The following is a 21,278-nucleotide window of genomic DNA, read 5'->3' on the forward strand; positions in this document are numbered from 1 at the left end:
GGGAGTGGTAATCAATATCACGAAGGTAGAGTTCTGTATCCGTCCGAGGACGCCATACTCCTCGGCAATATGCGTCCGAAGACGATCAGGACGCGGTCTTGTCGCAACCAGACCTCAGAACTATGTCACCACTAAAGATAGAATAACCGACCAAGGGTAAAAGAGATAAGGCAAACAAATATCTTTAACTACAGCTGCCTCCGCATTAATGACCTCTCAACCAACTCTCTGGCCGCATTAATGTGGAGGTGATACCTGAACAGTAAGGAGGCAACCTTACAGCTGCCTATAGAAAGTTCCAGGAGACGCTAGATGGGACAGAAAGAAATCCTCCAAACCTAACCTACACGTGTGCGGTGAGGATGGAACACAAAGGGTGGTATATAAACTGAAAGAAGAACATGCAAGAGGGGGATAAAAAATAAAATAAAAATAAAAATAAAAATAAAAAAGAGAAAAGAAAAGAAAGACACAGAAAAGGAAGAAGAACAAAAAGAAAGAAAAAGAACTGTATCGATCACCAAAGAAAACGGCCGTTATGCCAACTCTGGGTCTTCAATATATGTGAGAGTGAATCTTTTTATACAAAAGTTAACCTAGTTCTTTAGACCCACGCTCTACAAATCATATTGTTTGGGTCTATTTACGTGCGAACCCATTATCGTGTTGGGTCGTTACGAATCGTGTCCTTACAATTGGCGTCGTCTGTGGGAAGAGCTTGTGTTAGCTTAAAGGACTTCCGGTGCAACGTTTCTGATGGAGAAAGTGGGTCCACATCACCCCGCGGCGGGACCGCATCAGGAGGATGTCAACCTGCACCAGGCAGAGTCAAGGGGCTCTCAGCATAATGGTCCTCGAAGGAGTCCCGAATGGAGAGAAGGCCATGAAGGGAGTGTACGTACAACTTATACAACCAGGAGCCACTCTCGGGGGAAGAGTCACGTCTCCCACGCGAAGCGTGATGGGAATCTACAACGTGAGATTGCAGATTTGAAGAGAGAGTTGCGCCATGCACGGCGGGAGCGTTCCCCACTTTGCTCCGAGCCATCATCTGAGGAGTCCGATGGAACTAGTTATAGGCAGAGATCGAGAACTCTGCCAATCAAGACTTTCTCCTATGAAGAGGAGCACCGCCATCGACGTAAGCGTAGAAGTCCAACTAGTAGGGGCTTGGGAAACGATGCCATGAACAAAGCCTTGAGTCAAATTTCCAAGTCGCCCTTTACGAGAAACATAGACGATGCGACTCATCCTCGGTGGTTCCATTAGCCTATGTTCTCTCTGTATGATGGCCATTCAGATCCGGCGGAACATGTAAGCTATTATAGCCAGAAGATGGCTATTTACTCCAGAAACGAGGCTTTGATGTGCAAAGTTTTTCCATCGAGTTTAGGTCCGACGACGATGAGGTGGGTCAACGGCTTAAAGACCAATTCTGTTGGGTCTTTCAAAACACTGACTCGGGCTTTTGGTGCTCGCTTTATTACATGTAGCAGGACTCCTCGGCCTTTGGGATCTTTACTGACTCTATCTATACGAGAGGGCGAGACTCTCAAGAATTACTCGGATAGGTACTGGGAAATGTTTAACGAAATAGAGGGAAAGAATGATCCTGTGGCTATAACCACTTTCAAAGCTGGTCTCCTAGTTGATCATGATTTGAGGAAATCCCTGACGGGTAAACCTGTCACCAGTGTGCGCCAATTGATGGACAGAATAGATAAGTACAGAAGGGTAGAAGAAGATTAACTTCAGGGGAAAGGAAAGGTCAAGGTGATCCCTCAGGAGAGGAGAGATCTCAGGTCGGACCGTTATAATAACAGCCGACCACGAAGGGATTTTGGTGGGCAATCGGGTTCGGCGGATGCCTAGGTTGTTAATGCAGTATTTCGAGAGCTAATGCAGTAGGTTTTGGAGAAGATAAAGAACGAACCATTCTTCAAATGGCCGAACAAGATGGCGGGAGAGCCTAGGAAATGCAACCCAAGTTTGTACTACCATTATCATCAGGATCATGGGCACACGACGGATAACTGCAGGAATTTATGGAACCACTTGGAACAGTTGGTCCGTGAAGGGAAATTAAAGCAACTCTTGCATCACTCCAGTGGAAGGGCGAGCCAAGCAGGTTCAAAGGTGCATGGGGACGCTTCATCAAGGCTCCCCCTGGGTACGGTTAACGTTATCTTTGCGGCCCTGGGAAGAACTGGATCTTGCCCCTCTAGAGTATTATCGATGTCCCGATCCCTGGCCGAGGATCATTCCCGAGCATTGAAGAGGGCCAAGGTGCGTGTCCCCCTGATTCTAGGCTTTTCAGATGAGGACATGATTGGGACCATACAGCCCCATGAAGATGCTTTGGTGGTAACGCTGAGAATTGGCGGGTACGATGTCAGGAGAGTGATGGTTGATCAGGGTAGCGTTGTGGATGTGATGTATCTAGACTTGTACAAGGGGCTAGGTTTGAAGCCAGAGGACTTAACGACCTATAACTCTCCTTTAGTAAGTTTTGAGGGGAGGTTGGTCACTCCCAAAGGACTAATCAGGCTGCCCGTGCAGTTAGGTACGGATGTGGTGAAGGTGGACTTTATTGTCGTAGATGTTTTTTCTCCATACATGGCTATTATGGGCAAACCTTGGCTTCACACCCTTAAAGCGGTCTCGTCTACTCTACATCAGAAAGTGAAGTACCCATTCGGAGACCAAGTGTTGGAAATAGTAGGGAGTCAGGCGGCTGCTCGGTAATGCCTAGTAGCGGCTATACAGCATCGGCCAGAGGCAGAAACCTCGGCTACGGCCAACAATGACTTATAGCAATTAAAGTCCTCAGTATCAGGCTTAGACGTACCAGCTAATGGGGTAGAGTGTGAAGATTTGGAGAAGGTAGTTGTTGTTGATGATCCAGAAAAATTCTTCCAGGTTGGGGCCAAATTGCCTTTGAAAGAGAAAGCAAGTTTGCTGGAATTCCTCCGAGCCAATGTGGACGTTTTTGCATGGGACCCGTATGAAGCCCCAGGGGTGGACCCGAATTTCATTTGTCACCGACTCAACGTGAACCCTGCCATTATGCCCAAGAGACAACCTCCTCAGCGACCATCGAAGGAACATGCCGAGGTGGTTAGAAGCGAAGTTACTAAGCTCAAACAGGCTGGGGCTATCAAGGAAGTTTTTTACCCTCAGTGGTTGGCCAATACGGTGGTAGTAAAAAAGAAGACTGGAAAATGGCAGGTGTGCGTGGACTTCACGGATTTTAATAAGGCCTGCCCCAAGGATCCATTTCCTATGTCGAAGATCGACCAGTTGGTGGATGCAACTGTGGGTCACCCCAGGATGAGTTTCTTGGATGCCTTCTAAGGGTATCACTAAATACCGCTGGCCGTCGATGACCAGGAAAAGATTGCTTTTGTGATCCCGATTGGGAATTACCATTACAAGGTGATGCCCTTCGGCTTAAAAAACGCAGAATCTACCTACCAACGCATGATGACGAAAATGTTTGAACCGCAACTGGGTAGAAGTATTGAAGTTTATATCGATGATATCGTTGTGAAAAGTAAAGTGGTGTCCGAACACGTGGAGGGCCTCACGGGTATCTTCGGGATACTGAGAAAACACAAGTTGCGCTTGAATGCTTCGAAGTGCTCCTTTGGTGTAGGTTCCGGGAAATTCTTGGGGTACATGGTGACCCATAGAGGAATTGAGGTGAATTCAGACCAGATTAGGGCCATTAACGATTTGCAAGCACCTCGGAATCCAAAAGAAGTGCAAAAACTGACAGGAATGACTGATGCGTTGAATCGGTTCATCTCCAGGTCGGCTGAGAGGTGCCGTCCTTTTTTCCGCTTATTACATAAGTGGCAAGGATTTGAATGGATTGCGAAGTGTGCTGAAGCGTTCCAGTAGTTGAAAGAGTACTTGTCCAGGCCGCCTATCATGTCTAGCCTTGAGGTGGATGAGGTGTTGTATGCTTATTTGGCGGTAGCCCCTCATGCAGTTAGTTTCATCTTGATACGAGAAGACAATGGCGTCCAAAGGCCAGTTTATTATGTAAGTAAATCCCTCCATGAAGCTGAGGTGAGATATCTGTCATTAGAAAATGCCATACTGGCGGTGGTCCATGCAACACGTAAACTTCCGCACTATTTTCAAGCCCACACTGTGGTTATCTTGACCCAACTGCCTCTTAAGTCCATACTCAGAAGTGCTGACTACACCGGAAGAATTGCTAAGTGGAGCACGATTCTGGGTGCTTTTGATATCAAATACATGTCTCGCACCTCTATAAAAGGTCAAGTCCTTGCCGATCTGGTGGCTGAGTTCGCCGAGTGCCCAGAGGAAGTTAATATGAATCAAGATCACATGGATGAAAAATCGGTTGGCCTAATATCCACACAAGGAGAGTCTTTTTGGAAAGTGTACATGGATGGGGTCACAAACCAATGGGGAGCAGGATTGGGATTGGTGTTGATATCCCCCGAAGAGGTCATCATCGAAAAGTCGTTAAGACTGGGGTTCTCGGCTACTAACAATGAATCAGAATACGAAGCTTTGATGATGGGAATGAGTATGGTCCATAAAATGGGTGGAAAGGCAGTGAAGTTATTCTCAGACTCGAGATTGGTAGTCGGCCAAGTCAGAGGAGAGTTGAAGGCCCGAGACCCAAGGATGCAAGGGTATCTGGACCGGGTTAAGCGTCTACAAACGAAGTTTGAGTCTTTTGACTTGTTGCATATTCCTTGAGGTGAAAATACCCACGCTGATTCCTTGGCGACCTTTGCCACCTCCTCAATATGAAATTTTCCTCGGATGATTATCGTCGAAGACTTATGTACCCCCACCTCACCAGAAAATGAGGTTTGCCAAATCAGTCAAACCAATCCGTCGTCAAGCTGGATGGATCCTATATTAAAATTTCTTGAAAGTGACATATTGCCCGAAGATAAGGTAGAAGCTGAGAAAATACGAAGGAGAGCTCCTCGGTATTGGTTATCTGAGGATAAAAAGTTATACAAACGGTCATTCTCTGGGCCATACCTGCTTTGTGTGCCTCCTGAGACAGCAAAGTCAATCCTGGAAGAATTACATGAGGGTATTTATGGAAGCCATACAAGAGGAAGGTCTCTATCATGTCAAGCCCTCACACAAGGATATTGGTGGCCAAATATGTGGAAGGAAGCGCAGGAGTACGTTAAGAAATGCGATCAATGTCAAAGGTATGCTCCATATATCCACCAGCCGGGAGGAGTTCTTAACCCTCTCTCTAGCCCTTGGCCTTTTGCCCAGTGGGGGCTGGATATTGTCGGCCATTTTCCTAAAACCATAGGAAACAAGAAGTACCTGCTGGTCGGCACAGACTACTTCACTAAATGGGTTGAAGCTGAGCCCTTGGTGAACATCAGGGACGTAGATGTGAAGAAGTTTGTTTGGAGGAACATTGTTACACGATTTAGAGTTCCCAGCACTCTTGTCTCAGATAATGGACTCCAATTTGATAGCAATGCCTTCAGGAAATATTGTTCAGAACTGGGAATAAGAAACAGATATTCCACTCCGGCTTATCCATAAGGCAATGGGCAGGCTGAATCTGTTAACAAAGTAGTAGTCAATAGGCTTAAGAAGAGACTAGATGACGTGAAAGGAAAGTGGGTGGAGGAATTGCCACATGTACTTTGGACGTATCGGACAACACCCCGACGTTCAACGGGGGAAACTCCCTTTTCCATGACTTATGGGGCCGAAGCTGTCATTCCCCTGGAAACTGGATTCCCAACGTTAAGGACCAGTACATTCTCTTCGGATAATAATAATGCGATGTTGGAGAAAAGTTTGGACCTGATTGAAGAACGAAGGGAGAGCGCGATGGTTCAACTAGCTTACTACCAACATAAACTCAAGCAGGGCTATGATAGCAATGTGAGGATGAGGTCGTTAGCCATAGGAGATCTGGTGCTGAGGAAAGTCCTGGAGGCCACTAAGAATCCCAATTGGGGAAAACTGGGGCCTAATTGGGAGGGGTCATATCGAATCACTTCTGTAGCGGGAATAGGAGCCTATTATCTGGAAGATCTAGATGAAAAAGCTATACTTCATCCTTGGAATGTAAATAATCTCAAAAGGTATTATTATTAATAAAAGTGTTTCAATTCAAATATTCCTTTTAATTTACATCATCCATACATTTTGTACTCATGCGTCCTATGATTTATGTTGAAATGTTAAACAAAAACCAAGTTATGCCAGGTCCTCGGATCACAAACTTAGTGGAAATTAACATCCTATAGTGTATATTGAAATGTTAAACAGAAACTAAGTTATGCCAGGTCCTCGGATCGCAAACTTAGTGGAAATTAACGTCCTATGATGCATATTGAAATGTTAAACAGAAACTAAGCTATGCCAGGTCTTCGGATCGCAAACTTAGTGGAAATTAACGTCCTATGATTTATGTTGAAATATTAAACAGAAATCAAGTTATGCCAGGTCCTTGGATCGCAAATTTAGTGGAAATTAACATCCTATAGTGTATATTGAAATGTTGAATAGAAACTAAGTTATGCCAGATCCTCGGATTGCAAACTTAGTGGAAATTAACGTCCTATGATGCATATTGAAATGTTAAACAGAAACTAAGCTATGCCAGGTCCTCGGATCGCAAACTTAGTGGAAATTAACGTCCTATGATTTATGTTGAAATGTTAAACAGAAACCAAGTTATGCCAGGTCCTCGGATTGCAAACTTAGTGGAAATTAACATCCTATATTGTATATTGAAATGTTGAATAGAAACTAAGTTATGCCAGGTCCTCGGACCACAAACTTGGTAGAAATTAACATCCTATAATGTATATTGAAATGTTGAACAGAAACTAAGTTATGCCAGGTCCTCAAACTGCAAACTTGGTAGAAATTAACGTCCTATGTTTAGTATTGAAGTATTGAACAGTAACAGAGTTGTGATAGATTTTCTAATCATAAACTTAACGGGAAGTAACGCTCTGTAACACTCATTGAGGAATCAGAGAGAGAGATCTTTGGACGCAAGTTGGCGTACAATCAAGGTACTGAAGGCATGACATTATTTAGTTTATGAGCTTTCGTAAAGAATTGCAATAGATTAAAAAGAGAATACGTACCTACCAAAAACGTCTCCCTAAGACCCTGTTATATTAATGTTTATTGCCTATTGCAAAATTGTCCCATACAAGCAAAAGGTAGTAGAAATGAACCCATCCAAAATTACAATGGCAAAGTGAACGAGTGCAAAAATAACATAAAACCGCAAGAGTGATAAGAAAATGAGCAAGGAAGTCCCCTACTAAGTGTTTAATTAAACTACAAAGCAAGTCCTACTTTTTCAATTTCAATTGGATCTTTGGGTTTTGGCCGGCGGGTATGTCTGCCTCCGAAGTGGTGACTCCCTCTTTAGCTTTACTAACGCTCCCAGTTGGTGAAACTGTGGAGTCCAAATCCTGTTGAAAGCCTTGAGAGGCCGTCTCTGCCTCTGAAGCGGCAGTGGTCTTGTCTGGGGAAGCTCCTAGAGGGGCAAGTCCCCTTTTAGCTAATTCTGGTTGGCTGAGGGGAGGAAAATTGTGGGGCAAAACCTCCTCGTTCAGATTAATAACTGAAAAAGGAGCATCAGCCTGGTGAGGTAGAAGAACTGAGGGGCGGATCGCCTCGGGATAGAATATGTTCTCTGGCTTACGTAACTCAGATAAGGCTTTAACCCCAACACGGTTAAGAGCCTTACTCCAAGTTCTTGCGCAGTAGATACGGCATACCTCCGGAACCTCGGCTCTCAAAGCCTTCTCAGTTTCAGCTATACCGACCTCATAACCTCTATGCTCGGCTTTGTTCATTGTCTGTTCGGCATCTATTTTTGCCTTCTCGACTTGCTCCTTGGACTTTTCCGCTTACTCCCTTAGCTTTTGAGTTTCCTCTATATGCTTCCTGAGAACTAGGACTTGCTCCTTAGTCTTCTTTAGTTCGACATTCACCTCATGCAGAAGTTTCCCTTGGTTCTCGGCCTGCTTTTGATAGCCTTCTAATGCCGACTCGGCGCTCTTGCAAGCTTGCTCTTCGACCTGTAACTTTTTCTTTGCATCGGCCAAGTTCTGTTCGAATTTGGACAAGGTCTGTACAGCCGTTGTCCGTCTTTTTCTCTCATCGTCTAGTTGATCGGAACAAGCGTTGAGCATCTCATCTAGCTTGAAAGTATTTTGGATGATCTGTAGGAAAAAGATTAACACTATAGTCGGTAAAAGGTGCATATTGGTGAGTAACGGTCGCAGAATGAGAAAGATAAAAGTTAGCTCCTTACCATGCCCAAATATTGTTTGTTGTCGAGGACAAGTTCATTCTTCCTCATGTTCTTTATTTCGGCCATATCTTTTGGGAGCAATAAAGCTTCCTCTATGGCCGAGGCTACATGACACCCTATGCCACCGTTAAAGTCCCTTATAGATGCGTCATCTCGCAGGGGCTCCCTACCGTGCATGGGTGCAGGCAACCATGCTTGGGGTTCAGGATGTTGGGAATCAGATCTCTCCTGGCCCCGTGTGGCTTGGTGCTTGGTTTTCTGCTGCTTTGCAGCTCGTTGGACATCCTCCTCTCGAGTTGGACGAGACTTATTCGTGTCTGCCACGTCCTTGCCCTTCTGTTCCCTGTGCCTTTTCTGCTCGGCAGTGTTAGGAATCGCTGGTTGTGGTGATGGCCGAGGAGGTTGGCAAGGAGCAGAAGGAGGAGACCTAGCTGGAAAAGATGAAGCCTGGGATGGTATTGTTTTTGTAGACGCACTTTTTCCCGGCTGACCTTCCATTAGCTTCAGCAGGCTTTTCTGGGGTTTTCTTTGTATCCCTATCTCATCAAGATCTTCCTCGGGACTTGTGGGTTGATCAAAAATCCTAAAATCGTCCGAGGACTCAGATACCGCTACAACCGATTCCTCGCCTTTCTCCTTTCTCTTTCTCCCTTTTATTTCCTTTTTCCTGAGGGGAGGTAAGGATGAAGAAGTTCCCGCCGAGATGCTGGCTACGAAAAGAGGCTCTGTGCGAGGTGTGTACTGAGGAAGTGGAATACCCTCTAGAACAATGAACCCTTCGTAGGCAACACTAATACGGTGAAGCCGAGGGCCACGTGCTCTAATCACGCACTTCGGCGCTTGAAAAGCAAAAGAGAGGGGGGTATAGCCGAGAATTAAGTGTGCTGCCCAGAGCTAACCGTCAGATTCATTCACGTATATTTCGGCCTTCAATAATTTATCCAGGCTCGCCTTATTGACTAACCTAAGATTGGGCTTTGTGTAGCGTCTATCTGCAAAACCGTTGAGTCAAGAGTGAAAATTGTAGGAGAAAAAAAAAATAATAAAGTAAAGTAAACGAAATGTGTTCGCAGATTAAATAGTATAGATCTATGACTACGCGCCTACCTGGTGCTCTCTCTACGGTCGGGCAAGGAAAACCATCGTGCCATTCCCTAGAGAGAATAAGGAAATCCTCCTTTAGGTTCTTGTTTGAAGTAGGAAGGCACTGAATAAGCCTTACCTCAGGATATCTCGACTTGAGATAATATCCCTGGCCGGTTAAGTGATGGAGGTTGTACACCCAATTCACATCATGATGGGTTAGCTTTAAGTCCATTCTCTTGTTTAGGGCGTCTATACTTCCCAGGACCCTAAACATATTTGGAGCACATTGGGTGGGGGATAGCCTAAAGAAATTGAGGTAACTCCTAGTGATACTACCCATGGGGATAGTCATCCCGCCCTCTATAAAGGCAATCATGGGAATAACTACTTCCCCAGTTTGTCTGGCATCAACCCATTCCCCTTGGGCTGCGTACCTCATCCCTACCGTTGGGGGGATTTTATACTTAAGCGAAAGTTTCTAATACCTTCCTCGGATTCGACAAGACATCGAAATAGATTCTTTTGTTTCCCCATTTTTCTAAAGGATTTAGCAGAAAAGACTGTTGGGTTTGAAATAAAAGTGGAAAAAACTTCGAGAGGACTTACAGATTCAAAGGAATGACCTCAGACAAAGTACGATTATTTGTAGTCGCTAGGAAAATAACGAAAATAGAGAAAGGCAGGTTCAATGTATGAACTTTGGAACCACGTAATCATCGAAGGTAAAGTACAGGGTTAATTCGAGAATGCCTTTACAGTCATATGAGGATTGTGAGCGGTAAAGTTCCTGCTCACAAAACAAGGGAGGCCTTCTGCCATTAGATTTAAATCTCACTGTCGAACGTGAGAGACAAGGGAGTTGCCAAAATTTAATGCTGCCGAAATCGGGTTGCTGAAGCGTCAGGGGCGTGCCCCAAAACACGCATAGGTACGGGCTTATGACGTCAAAATCCACCTTCTCTCCCGAGGAGTCAAAAAGTAGGATTTTTAGGGGCTATTGTGGGGGCTTGTGGCCCATCCGAGGATGCATATCTGTCCGAGGAGGCCATGTCAGGTCACAAGGCAATTGCCGAAGGGGGGTGGTAATCAATATCACGAGGGTAGAGTTCTGTATCTGTCCGAGGACGTCATACTCCTCGGCAATATGTGTCCGAGGACAACCAGGATACGGTCTTGTCGCAACCAGACCTCAGAACTATGTCACCATTAAAGATAGAATAACCGACCAAGGGTAAAAGAGATAAGACAAATAAATATCTATAACTACAGCTGCCTCCGCATTAATGGCCTTTCAACCAACTCTTTGGCCGCATTAATGTGGAGGTGATACCTGAACAGTAAGGAGGCAGCCTTACAGCTACCCATAGGAAGTTCGAGGAGACGTTAGATGGGATAGAAAGAAATCCTTCGAACTCAACCTACACGTGTGCGGTGAGGATGGAGCACAAAGGGTGATATATAAACTGAAAGAAGAACATGCAAGAGGGGGATAAAAAAAAAAAAAAAAAGAAAAAAAAGAAAAAAGAAAGACACAGAAAAGGAAGAAGAACAAAAAGAGAGAAAAAGAACTGTATCGATCACCAAAGAAAACGGTCGTTATGCCAACTCTAGGTCTTCAATATACGTGAGAGTGAATCTTTTTATACAAAAGTTAACCTAGTTCTTTACACCCACGCTCTACAAATCATATTGTTTGGGCCTATTTACGTGCGAACCCATTATCGTGTTGGGTCGTTACGAATCGTGTCTTTACATCTATATAATATTCATTTTTCAAAATGAATCCTAAAAATGGGGTTTCTTCCAAAAATCCAAAAACAAATTTTTATTTTTTTTAAATAAAAGAAGTATTTTCAAAAATTCCAAAAAAGTGCATATTCATAATTTAGATTACTTAAACTTATACAAAGATATATAAAAGAGACTCACTTATTTACACCCATTACCCTATGTGTCACACATTGCACACGTCATTACAAGATGAGATGCCACGGCCCCTGAAATTTGGCAGTTGACAATGTTAATGGTGATCTAATGTGAAATTGATATTACACTAATCACAATTTTCTACTTTAATAAAATTTTAAATACACACACACATATTAGTGGCTCTACTTGTAAGTGAAGGTGTTCACGTGACTACCAAATATTATGAACAACAACAAATGAACTAAACATTCGATAAAAATGCCAAGAAAGATACTATGGTCGTGAGTTCTCCTTGATAGCACTGACAACTCTATTTACCTTAGCTTTGGAGTCGTAGTTGTAAGCGACTAGATTTCTAGTTTGAAATAAATCAAACAAGCAAAATAGTTTCACAATAAATCAAACAAGTAAAATAGTTTCACAAATACGAATTTGTATTGATGATTGTGTGGTACAATTCTCTGAAATTACAAAAGAGTGATCCTCTGATTCAATCTCCTTACAAGACTTATTGATTGGATTTGTGGTAATGTGGTTTTGACTTGAACACAAAATATCCTTCGATTTGGTTAAGGGATGGATCAAAGATTGCTGAAACGGAATTACAATGAATCCTGGTTATGAGCTTGTTAGAAATCCTTTGTTCTTCACATTCTTCGTGTTCTTCGTGTGTTCTTCATCTTCGAAGGTTTGTGGTGAAAGTTCTTCGAGGCTTTAGAAGCTTGGATTCGTAGAGCTTTACTGATTTGTGATTTGTTGATGTTTTCGAACACTTGGAGCTTGATTCCTGCAAACTTTAGGATCTAGGCAGATGATTTGGATGATTTTGCTTCGAATGTTCTCCGATTTTGGGGTTGAAGTTCTTGAAGGCTTTGAGGCTTGATTTTTGCAGAACTTTTTCACTTCTGAATCTTGGTCCCCTTAAATGTCTTAGGAAGGCTTCTATTTATAGGAGTTTGGAGGTGGGTGAACAACACGTGGCGGAGTCTGATTGGTGACACAGGTCATGGCCTGATTGGTCCGCTTATGTCATCGCTTACACGTGCTGGACTGCTTGTGTCATCACTTACATGTGCTGGATTGATTAAGTCATCACTTACACGTGCGAGGCTGGTTGTGTCATCGCTTACACGTACGCTGATGCGTGATTGGTTTTTGCATGACACTTGGCAAATTTTCGTTGGCTTCTGAATAGTGATAGCAAAACCTAGTAGCAATACGTGGTGCTTTGTAATTGGCTGAATTTTGTGGACTTGGTAATGTGACGTGTTAGCTTGTGATAGGTCGGGATTTTTCCCTCTCTACAGTAGTACCTCTGCTCTTCTCAACAGCTTGGCTCATAGTTGTAGCATATATTATTCATTGCCTTCTCTCTCTCTCTCTCTCTCTCTCTCTCTCTCTCTCTCTCTCATATTTTGGACCCTCTCTTACTTTATTAGTCTCATATCACCATTCTCAATTCTCATTATACTTTTCATCAATTCCTTTTTACTTTTTCATTTTAATAGTATAAAAAAATTGTAAAATTTGATATATTTGCTTTTTTTTTATTATTATTATTTGAATTATGTGATGTTGATATATTCAATTTTTTTAATATGATATTGCATGATTTAAATTTCTTAATTACCACTTTAAGAAATATTTCTAGAACTACCACAGTATATATATGAAATTTTTTGTATCTATAGCATTGTTGTAAATTATAAATTAAGATCATCATGATGTACACCTATAGTGTCATTAAGCACTTTTACATAAGACGCAAGGACGGAACTAGGATTTGAACCTGGGGGGGGGGGGGCAAAGCTTAAAAAAAAAATTTATTTTATTTTTATTTTTTTTATGAAAATAAAAACTAACACCTATTTCATATTCAACAAAATACTATATATTTCGTAGTTCTATACACCAACTAAAAAAAAAGTTTCATTATTTCCATATTTCGTAGTTTTATACATCAACTAAAAAAAGGGACTTCTCAACCCAAAAAAAAAAAAAAAAAAAAATCTAAAACCAAAATAATCACAAACAGACAAGCACAAGTTTATATATATTGCTAATATTAGCCACATCACACAAAGTGACAAAGACAAAATTCACAAGTTCATATATATATATATATATATATATTACTAATATTAGCCACATCACACAAAGTGACAAAGACAAATTTTTTGATAAAACCAAAACAATCAGACCAAAGACTTGGTCAATTGGTCTCACAAAAAAGTCACTTATGACTTACCAAAAACTAGTTTTCACAGTTAACAATACTCACAAATGACAGAACAGTGACAACCAAAGACTACTCTCACAAATTCACTATCACAATTCAATACTAACATCCTACTGTCATGGTCCCACTTTATTTCTTTATAGATAAAACCAAAAAAAAGGTTACACCGAAACCGCTCCACACAATCACAAAAAGCCACAAACAATTACACAGTAGTAAATACAAAGCCACAAACACAAACTAGTCTACGGTCCAGTGGTCCACACATGACATAACACACCAGTGACCAGTCCATGGAAAGCCACAGCTCACAAATACTGGAATACAATAGTGAAAACATAACGCATTCACCACAGTTCATAAAAAACGCAGAGCAAGAGGGCTAACCAGCTAAGGCAATGGCGCAAAGCAATATAGCAAAGACAAAAAAACAAAAATATGAACTTGAGAGAGGAGAGAAATTTCTTAGATTTACCGTGTGTGACTATGGTCAAGGATCTGAGGAGCGGAGGAGTAGTAGCAGCAGCCAGTAGCAACAGTCCAGATCTGATCTGAGGAAAAGAATAGCAGCAGTGATGGAGGAGGAGTTGATGCTTGATGAGATTGAGTGGAGAAAGAGTAAGGTTAGGGTAAAAATTTGAGAATTGTAATTTAGGTTTTCAGTTCATATTGATTTTTTATTTTGTAGTTTTTAGTTTGTCGGTTATTATTATTATTATTTTTTTGTATGAGAGTTTGTCGGTGATCTTTCAGATTGATTTGTATTAATCGTATACCAATTTTATTTTATTTTAATTTGGGGGCTATTAGGACAAAAATTTAATATACTAGCTTGCTTTTTTTCGTCCGTCCTTGATAAGACGTGACGTAAAATGTCAGCTAAATAATGCGTTGTGGAATAACCATTATATTAAGGGTTTAATTGAGTGGTAGGATTAGTGCTTTTATCCAACAATTGGACACTAAACATGTTCGCAAGGTGAGACCGTAGGTACGCGCACTAAACATGTTCGCAAGGCATTCAGCAAAAAAAGACATATTCACTAGGCACTTTCAAATTTCACTGGTTGAAAGTGGAGTCCATGTGGGAATTAAAAAAAAAAAAAAATTATAATTTGCATTGAGTCTCTCCAATTTTATAAAAATGTAGATGGTTCTTAGGAGGATGCAAATTCAAGCAAGATGGGAGAGCAAAGAGAGGGTATGAGAGACGGAATAGGAAACATCGAGCAAGAGAAGTTGTCTGAAAAGTTGAAACCATATATCTATTGCATATTCGCTAATGTTTGCCTTGCAGGATTCAACATAATATCCAAGATCTATCTAAACAAAGGCATGAGTCTTTATGTGCTTGTTACATATGGACAAGCTATTGGAGCTTTAACTACTGCTCCTCTTGCATTTCTCTTTGAAAGGTTGTATACCCTTTTATCTTTTAGTGTCTTCTTTTATCTTGTTGCACTTCATAATGTGATTATGACTAACAAGGATAGGGGAGAAAAGATAAAAACAAAGAAAAATTGTATTTCACAAGTTATTTCTTTTTATAATTCCATAACAATGTTTTAGATGAGAAAATGGACATGAACATAAATATTGCATCATCAAAAAAAAAAAAAAAAAAAAATTACTTAATATGATATGAGTACTCATCACAATGTTTTAGATGAGTATTCTTCATATTTGCTTTTTAAACATAGTCTAAATATGATATGAAATTTATCAAATAATTTTAAAAAATCTTGATATAAGTACTGTGGGAGGGTTTCTTGTCTCAACCCCCAATTAGTAGGTATTGTCCGCTTTGGCTATGCCTCACGGTTTTGCTCAATCCCACATCAGAGAGAGACGCCTTCCACATGTGCCTTATAAGCTTAAGTCCAAGACACGTGTACCACTATTACACATGGGAGGCGTCTCTCCCCGATGTGGGATTGAGCAAAACCATGAGGCATAGCCAAAGCAGACAATACCTACTAATTGGGAGGCTGAGACAAGAAACCCTTCCACGTTAAAAGGCACCTTTCTTAATGAAATCATAGTATAAGAGAAATTAAATCCTCTAGATGATTAACTATTGAATATTCCTTGCAGGAAAAATGACTGCAAAATTAGCTTACCAATCGTGCGAAATCTCTTCTTCTTGGGTCTACTAGGGTGAGTAAAGCGTTTGCCAAATACACAAAGTCATTTCCTTATAATATTATCAAATGAGCATAACAAAAGTTTTGATTAGTTGCTAAATTTATTTATTTAGTTATTATTTTTTATTTTGTTTTAAGAGGTGTGTTAGGGAGGGCACTTTATTATGCCGGACTAGAAATAACTTCACCAGCTTTTGCATCTGCCTTGTGCAACCTAATTCCATCAATGACCTTTATCTTAGCAGTTTTGTTCAGGTATGTATGAATAAATCAAAATCTATCCTTTGAGTATTCTGATTCTTATTTCATATTTAATTCTTTATATATATATATATATATATATCCCTTCAGTGAGATATGCTGTGTATCACTTTCATGTTCAATCCTAAATTGAAAAAAAGGTTTAAAAGAAAAAGAAGAAGAAAAAAAATGGTAAATTGCAAATTACATTCTTAAAGTTTAGGGGTGTTTGGATTTTACACCATGAAGATTTAGAATTTTAGATTTTACCATTTTACACCCTAACGTTTTAGAATTTAGATTTTACTCTTTAAAGTCTTGGAGGTATTTAGATTTTATACCCTAAAGTTTCAAAATTTGAGTGTTTTAAGATGTAAAATCTAAATATTCCAGACTTTGAGTAAAATAAAAATTCTAAAACATTAAGATATAAAATCCAAATACTTCCAAATTTTAGGAGGTAAATTCCAAAATATGAAATTGCAGGGTGTAAAATCTAAACACTTCCAAACTTTAGGAGTGTAATTTATAATTTACTAAAAAAAAAAAAAAAAAAAAAAGAAGAAGGAAGAACTGATCATTTCTTTTTGAGAGGAGAGGTACCAATTTTCTATCTTCAATAGAATCTTTAATATTGTGATTGGAAGATGTTTTATGGAAAGTTATAATTTAGTTCTTATTTTTTTATTTTTATTTTTTATTTTTTTTGCGGTGTTTAAAAATAAAGGTGATTCAAAAATTATGGAGATCGAAGTTTTAATTTGTTATTTTGAAGCATCTAAATTTCAAATTCGAATATTATAACTTGCAAGAGAATCTGCCATTTACCAATATTATCTATAATTATTATTCTTTATACTTTATCATCACTACCCCTCTACTACAGCGCCATTGCTATTATTGTTACCACTACCGTTGTCTTTGTCCACAACGTACACCATCACTCTCGTTGCCATTGTTTACTATATTGTCGTTGTTGCCATCGATGTTTTCACTACCCTTGTCACCGTCACAACCACCACCAAAAACGTCCTGATAACATACAATATTACCACCACCGTTACTATGTCACATAAATTCTCATTAATTATTCTTTTTTGTATCCATATTTATGCATCAAGCCCACCTCTCCCCCACTATTTACCTATCTAAAAGAAAAAAAATCTAATTAATTTAAATCATCACAATCTTGGTCCAAATACAAGGTAAGCAATTAAGATTCTTTTTTCTTTTTTTTTTTTGAGATAAACGGTAGAAAATTTTAATGATAATAGGAAACCAGTATACAGAAGCCCAAGTAAGACACCTTGCCACCTTGGACTAAGGGGCACCACCAACGCCTGTAGTGGTCCCAGGAAGCCATAAGAAAGACATCTAAATCAGACTAAATTGTGGGCTATCATAAGCCGTTGGTACTCTTCAAACACGCCACTACCACTCTCGAGAATTGTCTTCGGATGGGTTTGAACTTGCTCAAAATAAAACCTGTTTCTTGCATTCCAAATCGCCCAAGCTGTAACAGCCCATCTTTCTAATTCCGGTTAGCTCAATTTCTGTTGCATCTGGTTGAACAGAGGAAGAAATCACATACCTCATTGCTGCACTTCCGTGTTCTCCCTTTGAATAACGCCCAGACATTCCTTGCAAAAGGGCAAGTCCACAACATGTGACTAGCCGTTTTAGGTTCTTGATTAACACAACACACAGATGGGTTCCACCTGCACACGTCGTCGGTGTAGATTGTCGCGGGTAGGTAGACAATTTGAACATGCCCTTTAAATGAACGTGCGAACTTTTGGGGGCACATTCAAGGTCCACATCTTGTTCCAAACAGACCCATGAGCCCGAGCTGCTGAGTGTTCTATTCTAGATTGGTTCTTCAATCGTAAAACCAAGTGGTAGGCCGTTCTGACCGAGAACTGCTAAGATTTATTCTCCTTCCACACTAAGGTGTCCTGGGAGTTGGGGTTGTTGAGTGGTGTAGCCAAAATCTCAACTTGAGCGCAATGAGCAAAGGTTGAGAAGATTTTTCCTCGGTTCCATTGTCCTAGGAAGCACGGATGCGGCACCAGAGGAGTCGCACCTGCGTCCGATGCGGCGCGACAAGGTGACGTGCAAGGGACGCCGCTACCCACGTGTCGGTGCCGCATCGGGCTGCGTCCTGCCACGTTTTTTTTTTTTTTTTTTTTTTTTTTTTTTTTTTTTTTTTTTTTTTCACAACTCGCGCTGACGCAACTCAGACTTGGGCTGATTCATGCCAACTCAGGCCGTATCGGGCGAATCTGCCGAAATGGCTGATTCAGGCCGAAACGGCCGATTTAGGATGTAGCGTTTTGACCGTTTGAACTTAATAACAAACCCAAAACTATCTCAGTTCTCAAAATGCACTTAAGCAACATTCTTCACTTCAATCTTTAGCTCTCTCTCACTCTCTGTGCTCCGTCTCCCCTCTCGGCTCTCTGCTCTCCGTTTCCCCTCTCTCACAGACGCACTCAAGCTCACCTCATTCTGGTTTCCTGAAGAACAATCCCAGCTCATCGCAGACAACGCAGAATCGTAGATTAGGCTTCTTCTTCTCTGTTTCCTATTTACTCTTTTGTTCTTTGTTTTTAAGTCTTCTGACTTTCATCTGCTGCACTTAGTTTATCTGCTTTGTTTCTCTTTTATCTTTCTTTTTAGTTTTGTGAGCTTAGTCAGTAGTCACGTGACAATGCACTTTTTTTTTTTTTTTCATTATATAGGCACATACTATATTACTGTTTTAAACTTTTAATATTCAAAAAAGTGATAGTTTTAGAGCATTCACAGCAGTGGAGGCATATTGCTATATTGCTAAAATTTAGCTCCACATATCCAAAAGACACGCTGCAGCAGTGGAGGTATAAGGGAAAAATTTGGATGTTCCGCTACAGTACACATCTATATATGGATGTGTACTGTAGCTGATAGCAAAAAAAAAAAAAATGAATTTTTTATTCGACCGGTTAATAAAATAATAGGCATTCACGCTCATCTCTCATCTTCCTCAGTCTCTCTCTCAGTCACTCTCTCATCTTCCCAGCCTTTTTTTTTTTTTTGCTGAATATCTCCCCAGTCGATCTCTCATCTCTCTCTCTCTCTCAAGTAAACTTCTCTTCCACCGTCGATTGCCTCACGCCGCCGATCGCCTCACGCCTCACGCCGCCGATCACTTTCTCATCAAGTCGCCGGTCTGAAGCTCATCGAAGCTCGCCGACGTTGTGTCGCCTCACGCCGCCGATCACTTTCTCATCAAGTCGCCGGTCTGAAGCTCGTCGACGTTGTGTCGCCTCACGCCTCACGCCTCACGCCGCCGATCACTTTCTCATCAAGTCGCCGGTCTGAAGCTCATCGAAGCTCGCCGACGTTGTGTCGCCGATCGCCTCATCTCACGCCGCCGATCGCCTCATCTCACGCCGCCGATCGCTTGCTCATCAAGCCGCCGGTTTGAAACCCATGGAGCTCGCCGACGTGCTGCTTGTTTGTGATTTGTGATTTTTTATTTTGTTTGTGATTGGTGAATTTGTTTGGTCTGGTAGAGGAAAAAGATTGGAGTTATCAGTTTTTTTTTTTTTTTTTTTTTTTTTTTTTTTTTTTTTTTTTTTTTTTTTCTACTGTGGACTGGTGGTAGTGGTGGTGGTGGCGGTGGCGGTGGCGGCGGTGGTGACTGTGGCTGATTGTAGAAGTGGTTGTGGTTGGTGTTGTGAAAATTTTTTGAGTGATGGGATATATTATTTTATTGTAGTGGTTATATTATTTTATTGTGGTGTTTATATTATTTTATTGTATTAAAAGCTAAAATAGATCCACTGCTGTGGTATGTGTATAGGTAAAATAGATAAAGTAACTTTTGGTGGAGCTAAATTGCTATATTTTTAGCTCCACTGCTGTGAATGCTCTTATTAACTTATTATTATAATTATAATTTAGGTAGATATTTAGGCGTAATATTGATATACTAGTTGAAACATAGACTTATAATTTTAATATTTTCAATAAATTATATAAGAAATATATGTATACAAATAAAATAAAATAAAATAAAAAACTAGTAATATTGATTTTTTATTTGGTATATGTTTATATAATGTGAAAAAGTATGCTTAGCAATATATTAAAAATATAAATAAAAATATTTTAAATAGTTTTTTAATCTCCGCACCCCGTCGCACCCGTACCCGCACCTGCATCCTACTTTTTCAAAAATTGCCAAGTCCTGCACCCACACCGCACTCGCACCTGCACTCGCACCCGAATCCGAAAACGCACCCGTGCTTCATAGCCATTGTCTAGTGTCCTGGTCAATAAGTTCACAGACTTGCATATCCTAGAGACTTCATTTAGAGGTATAGGAGAATGAGACAACCAACCATGTGTGAACACCCCAATCTTTCGCCCATCACCAACCTTCTAGCATGTGACTGCGTGTCCCCTCTTTGATGATATCCATTGCTGCTAGGATGCTACGCCAAATGAATGAAGGGTTGTTTCCTAACTCAGCCATCATGAAAGAGCAGTTTGGAAAGTAGCGAGCTTTGTACACTGATAGCCCAAAAATTATTGACTCATTTGGGAAATTAATTAATTAATTAGTCAAGTGAAATTAATTAGATTCAATTTCATACAATAAGCGTGGTAGCATAAACAAATCACCAACTAAGTTAAATGTAGCGAAAAATAAATTTGACACAGATGATTTGTTTAGGAATAAGGAAAACTACCGATACAAAACCCCACTGGGTGAATTTAAGGTCACCACTTCTGAGAATCTACTATTATCAAAACAAGCAGTTACAAGTAAATGGAATTCTAGTACCTAATACCAACTTACAGTTGAACCCATACCCCAATACCCAATTGGATTTGTGATGTAGCGATAATCTCTCCTTTCAATGCACGAATCCCAGTACGTAACTAACCAATGATGCATGGATCCCAGTACGTGACTAACACACCAACTTGAGGAAGATGTTGGCTACAAAGTTCTTCAGTTCATTTGACAATGAAGATTAAGAAGTTCCTTGGTTACAAAACCCTTGGCATAGAGACGCAGTAGCTTCTAGAGAGAATATGATGAATTAGGACAAATTCTGTCTCCGGTCACAATTTGCATGCACAATGACTTTGCATCAAGTTGCATCCCTTGCATCACTTTTGACAGCCTTTAAAATAATCCTTATATATGTCTAGGTTGTGAGAAAAGAAACTCTACACAAATACACATGGATATGCATGAATTCAAATTTGAAAATCTAAATTTTGTAATTCTCGATAGATACAACTTCTGTCGAGCTACTGTCGAGCA

General features: G+C 40.6%; 1 protein-coding gene across 1 annotated transcript in view; it reads left to right on the forward strand.

The window, feature by feature from the left end:
- The first annotated feature begins 14,753 nt into the window (after positions 1 to 14,753).
- Positions 14,754 to 21,278, forward strand: part of LOC115985580 (WAT1-related protein At5g07050-like) — a 29,246-nt gene continuing 22,721 nt past the window's right edge. The window contains exons 1-3 of the mRNA XM_031108517.1: positions 14,754 to 14,986; positions 15,666 to 15,728; positions 15,854 to 15,970. Of these exons, the coding sequence (XP_030964377.1) occupies positions 14,754 to 14,986; positions 15,666 to 15,728; positions 15,854 to 15,970 (413 nt within the window). The remainder of the gene's footprint in view (positions 14,987 to 15,665; positions 15,729 to 15,853; positions 15,971 to 21,278) is intronic.

Source organism: Quercus lobata, chromosome 4, assembly GCF_001633185.2.
Source record: "Quercus lobata isolate SW786 chromosome 4, ValleyOak3.0 Primary Assembly, whole genome shotgun sequence".
Classification (NCBI taxonomy): domain Eukaryota; kingdom Viridiplantae; phylum Streptophyta; class Magnoliopsida; order Fagales; family Fagaceae; genus Quercus; species Quercus lobata.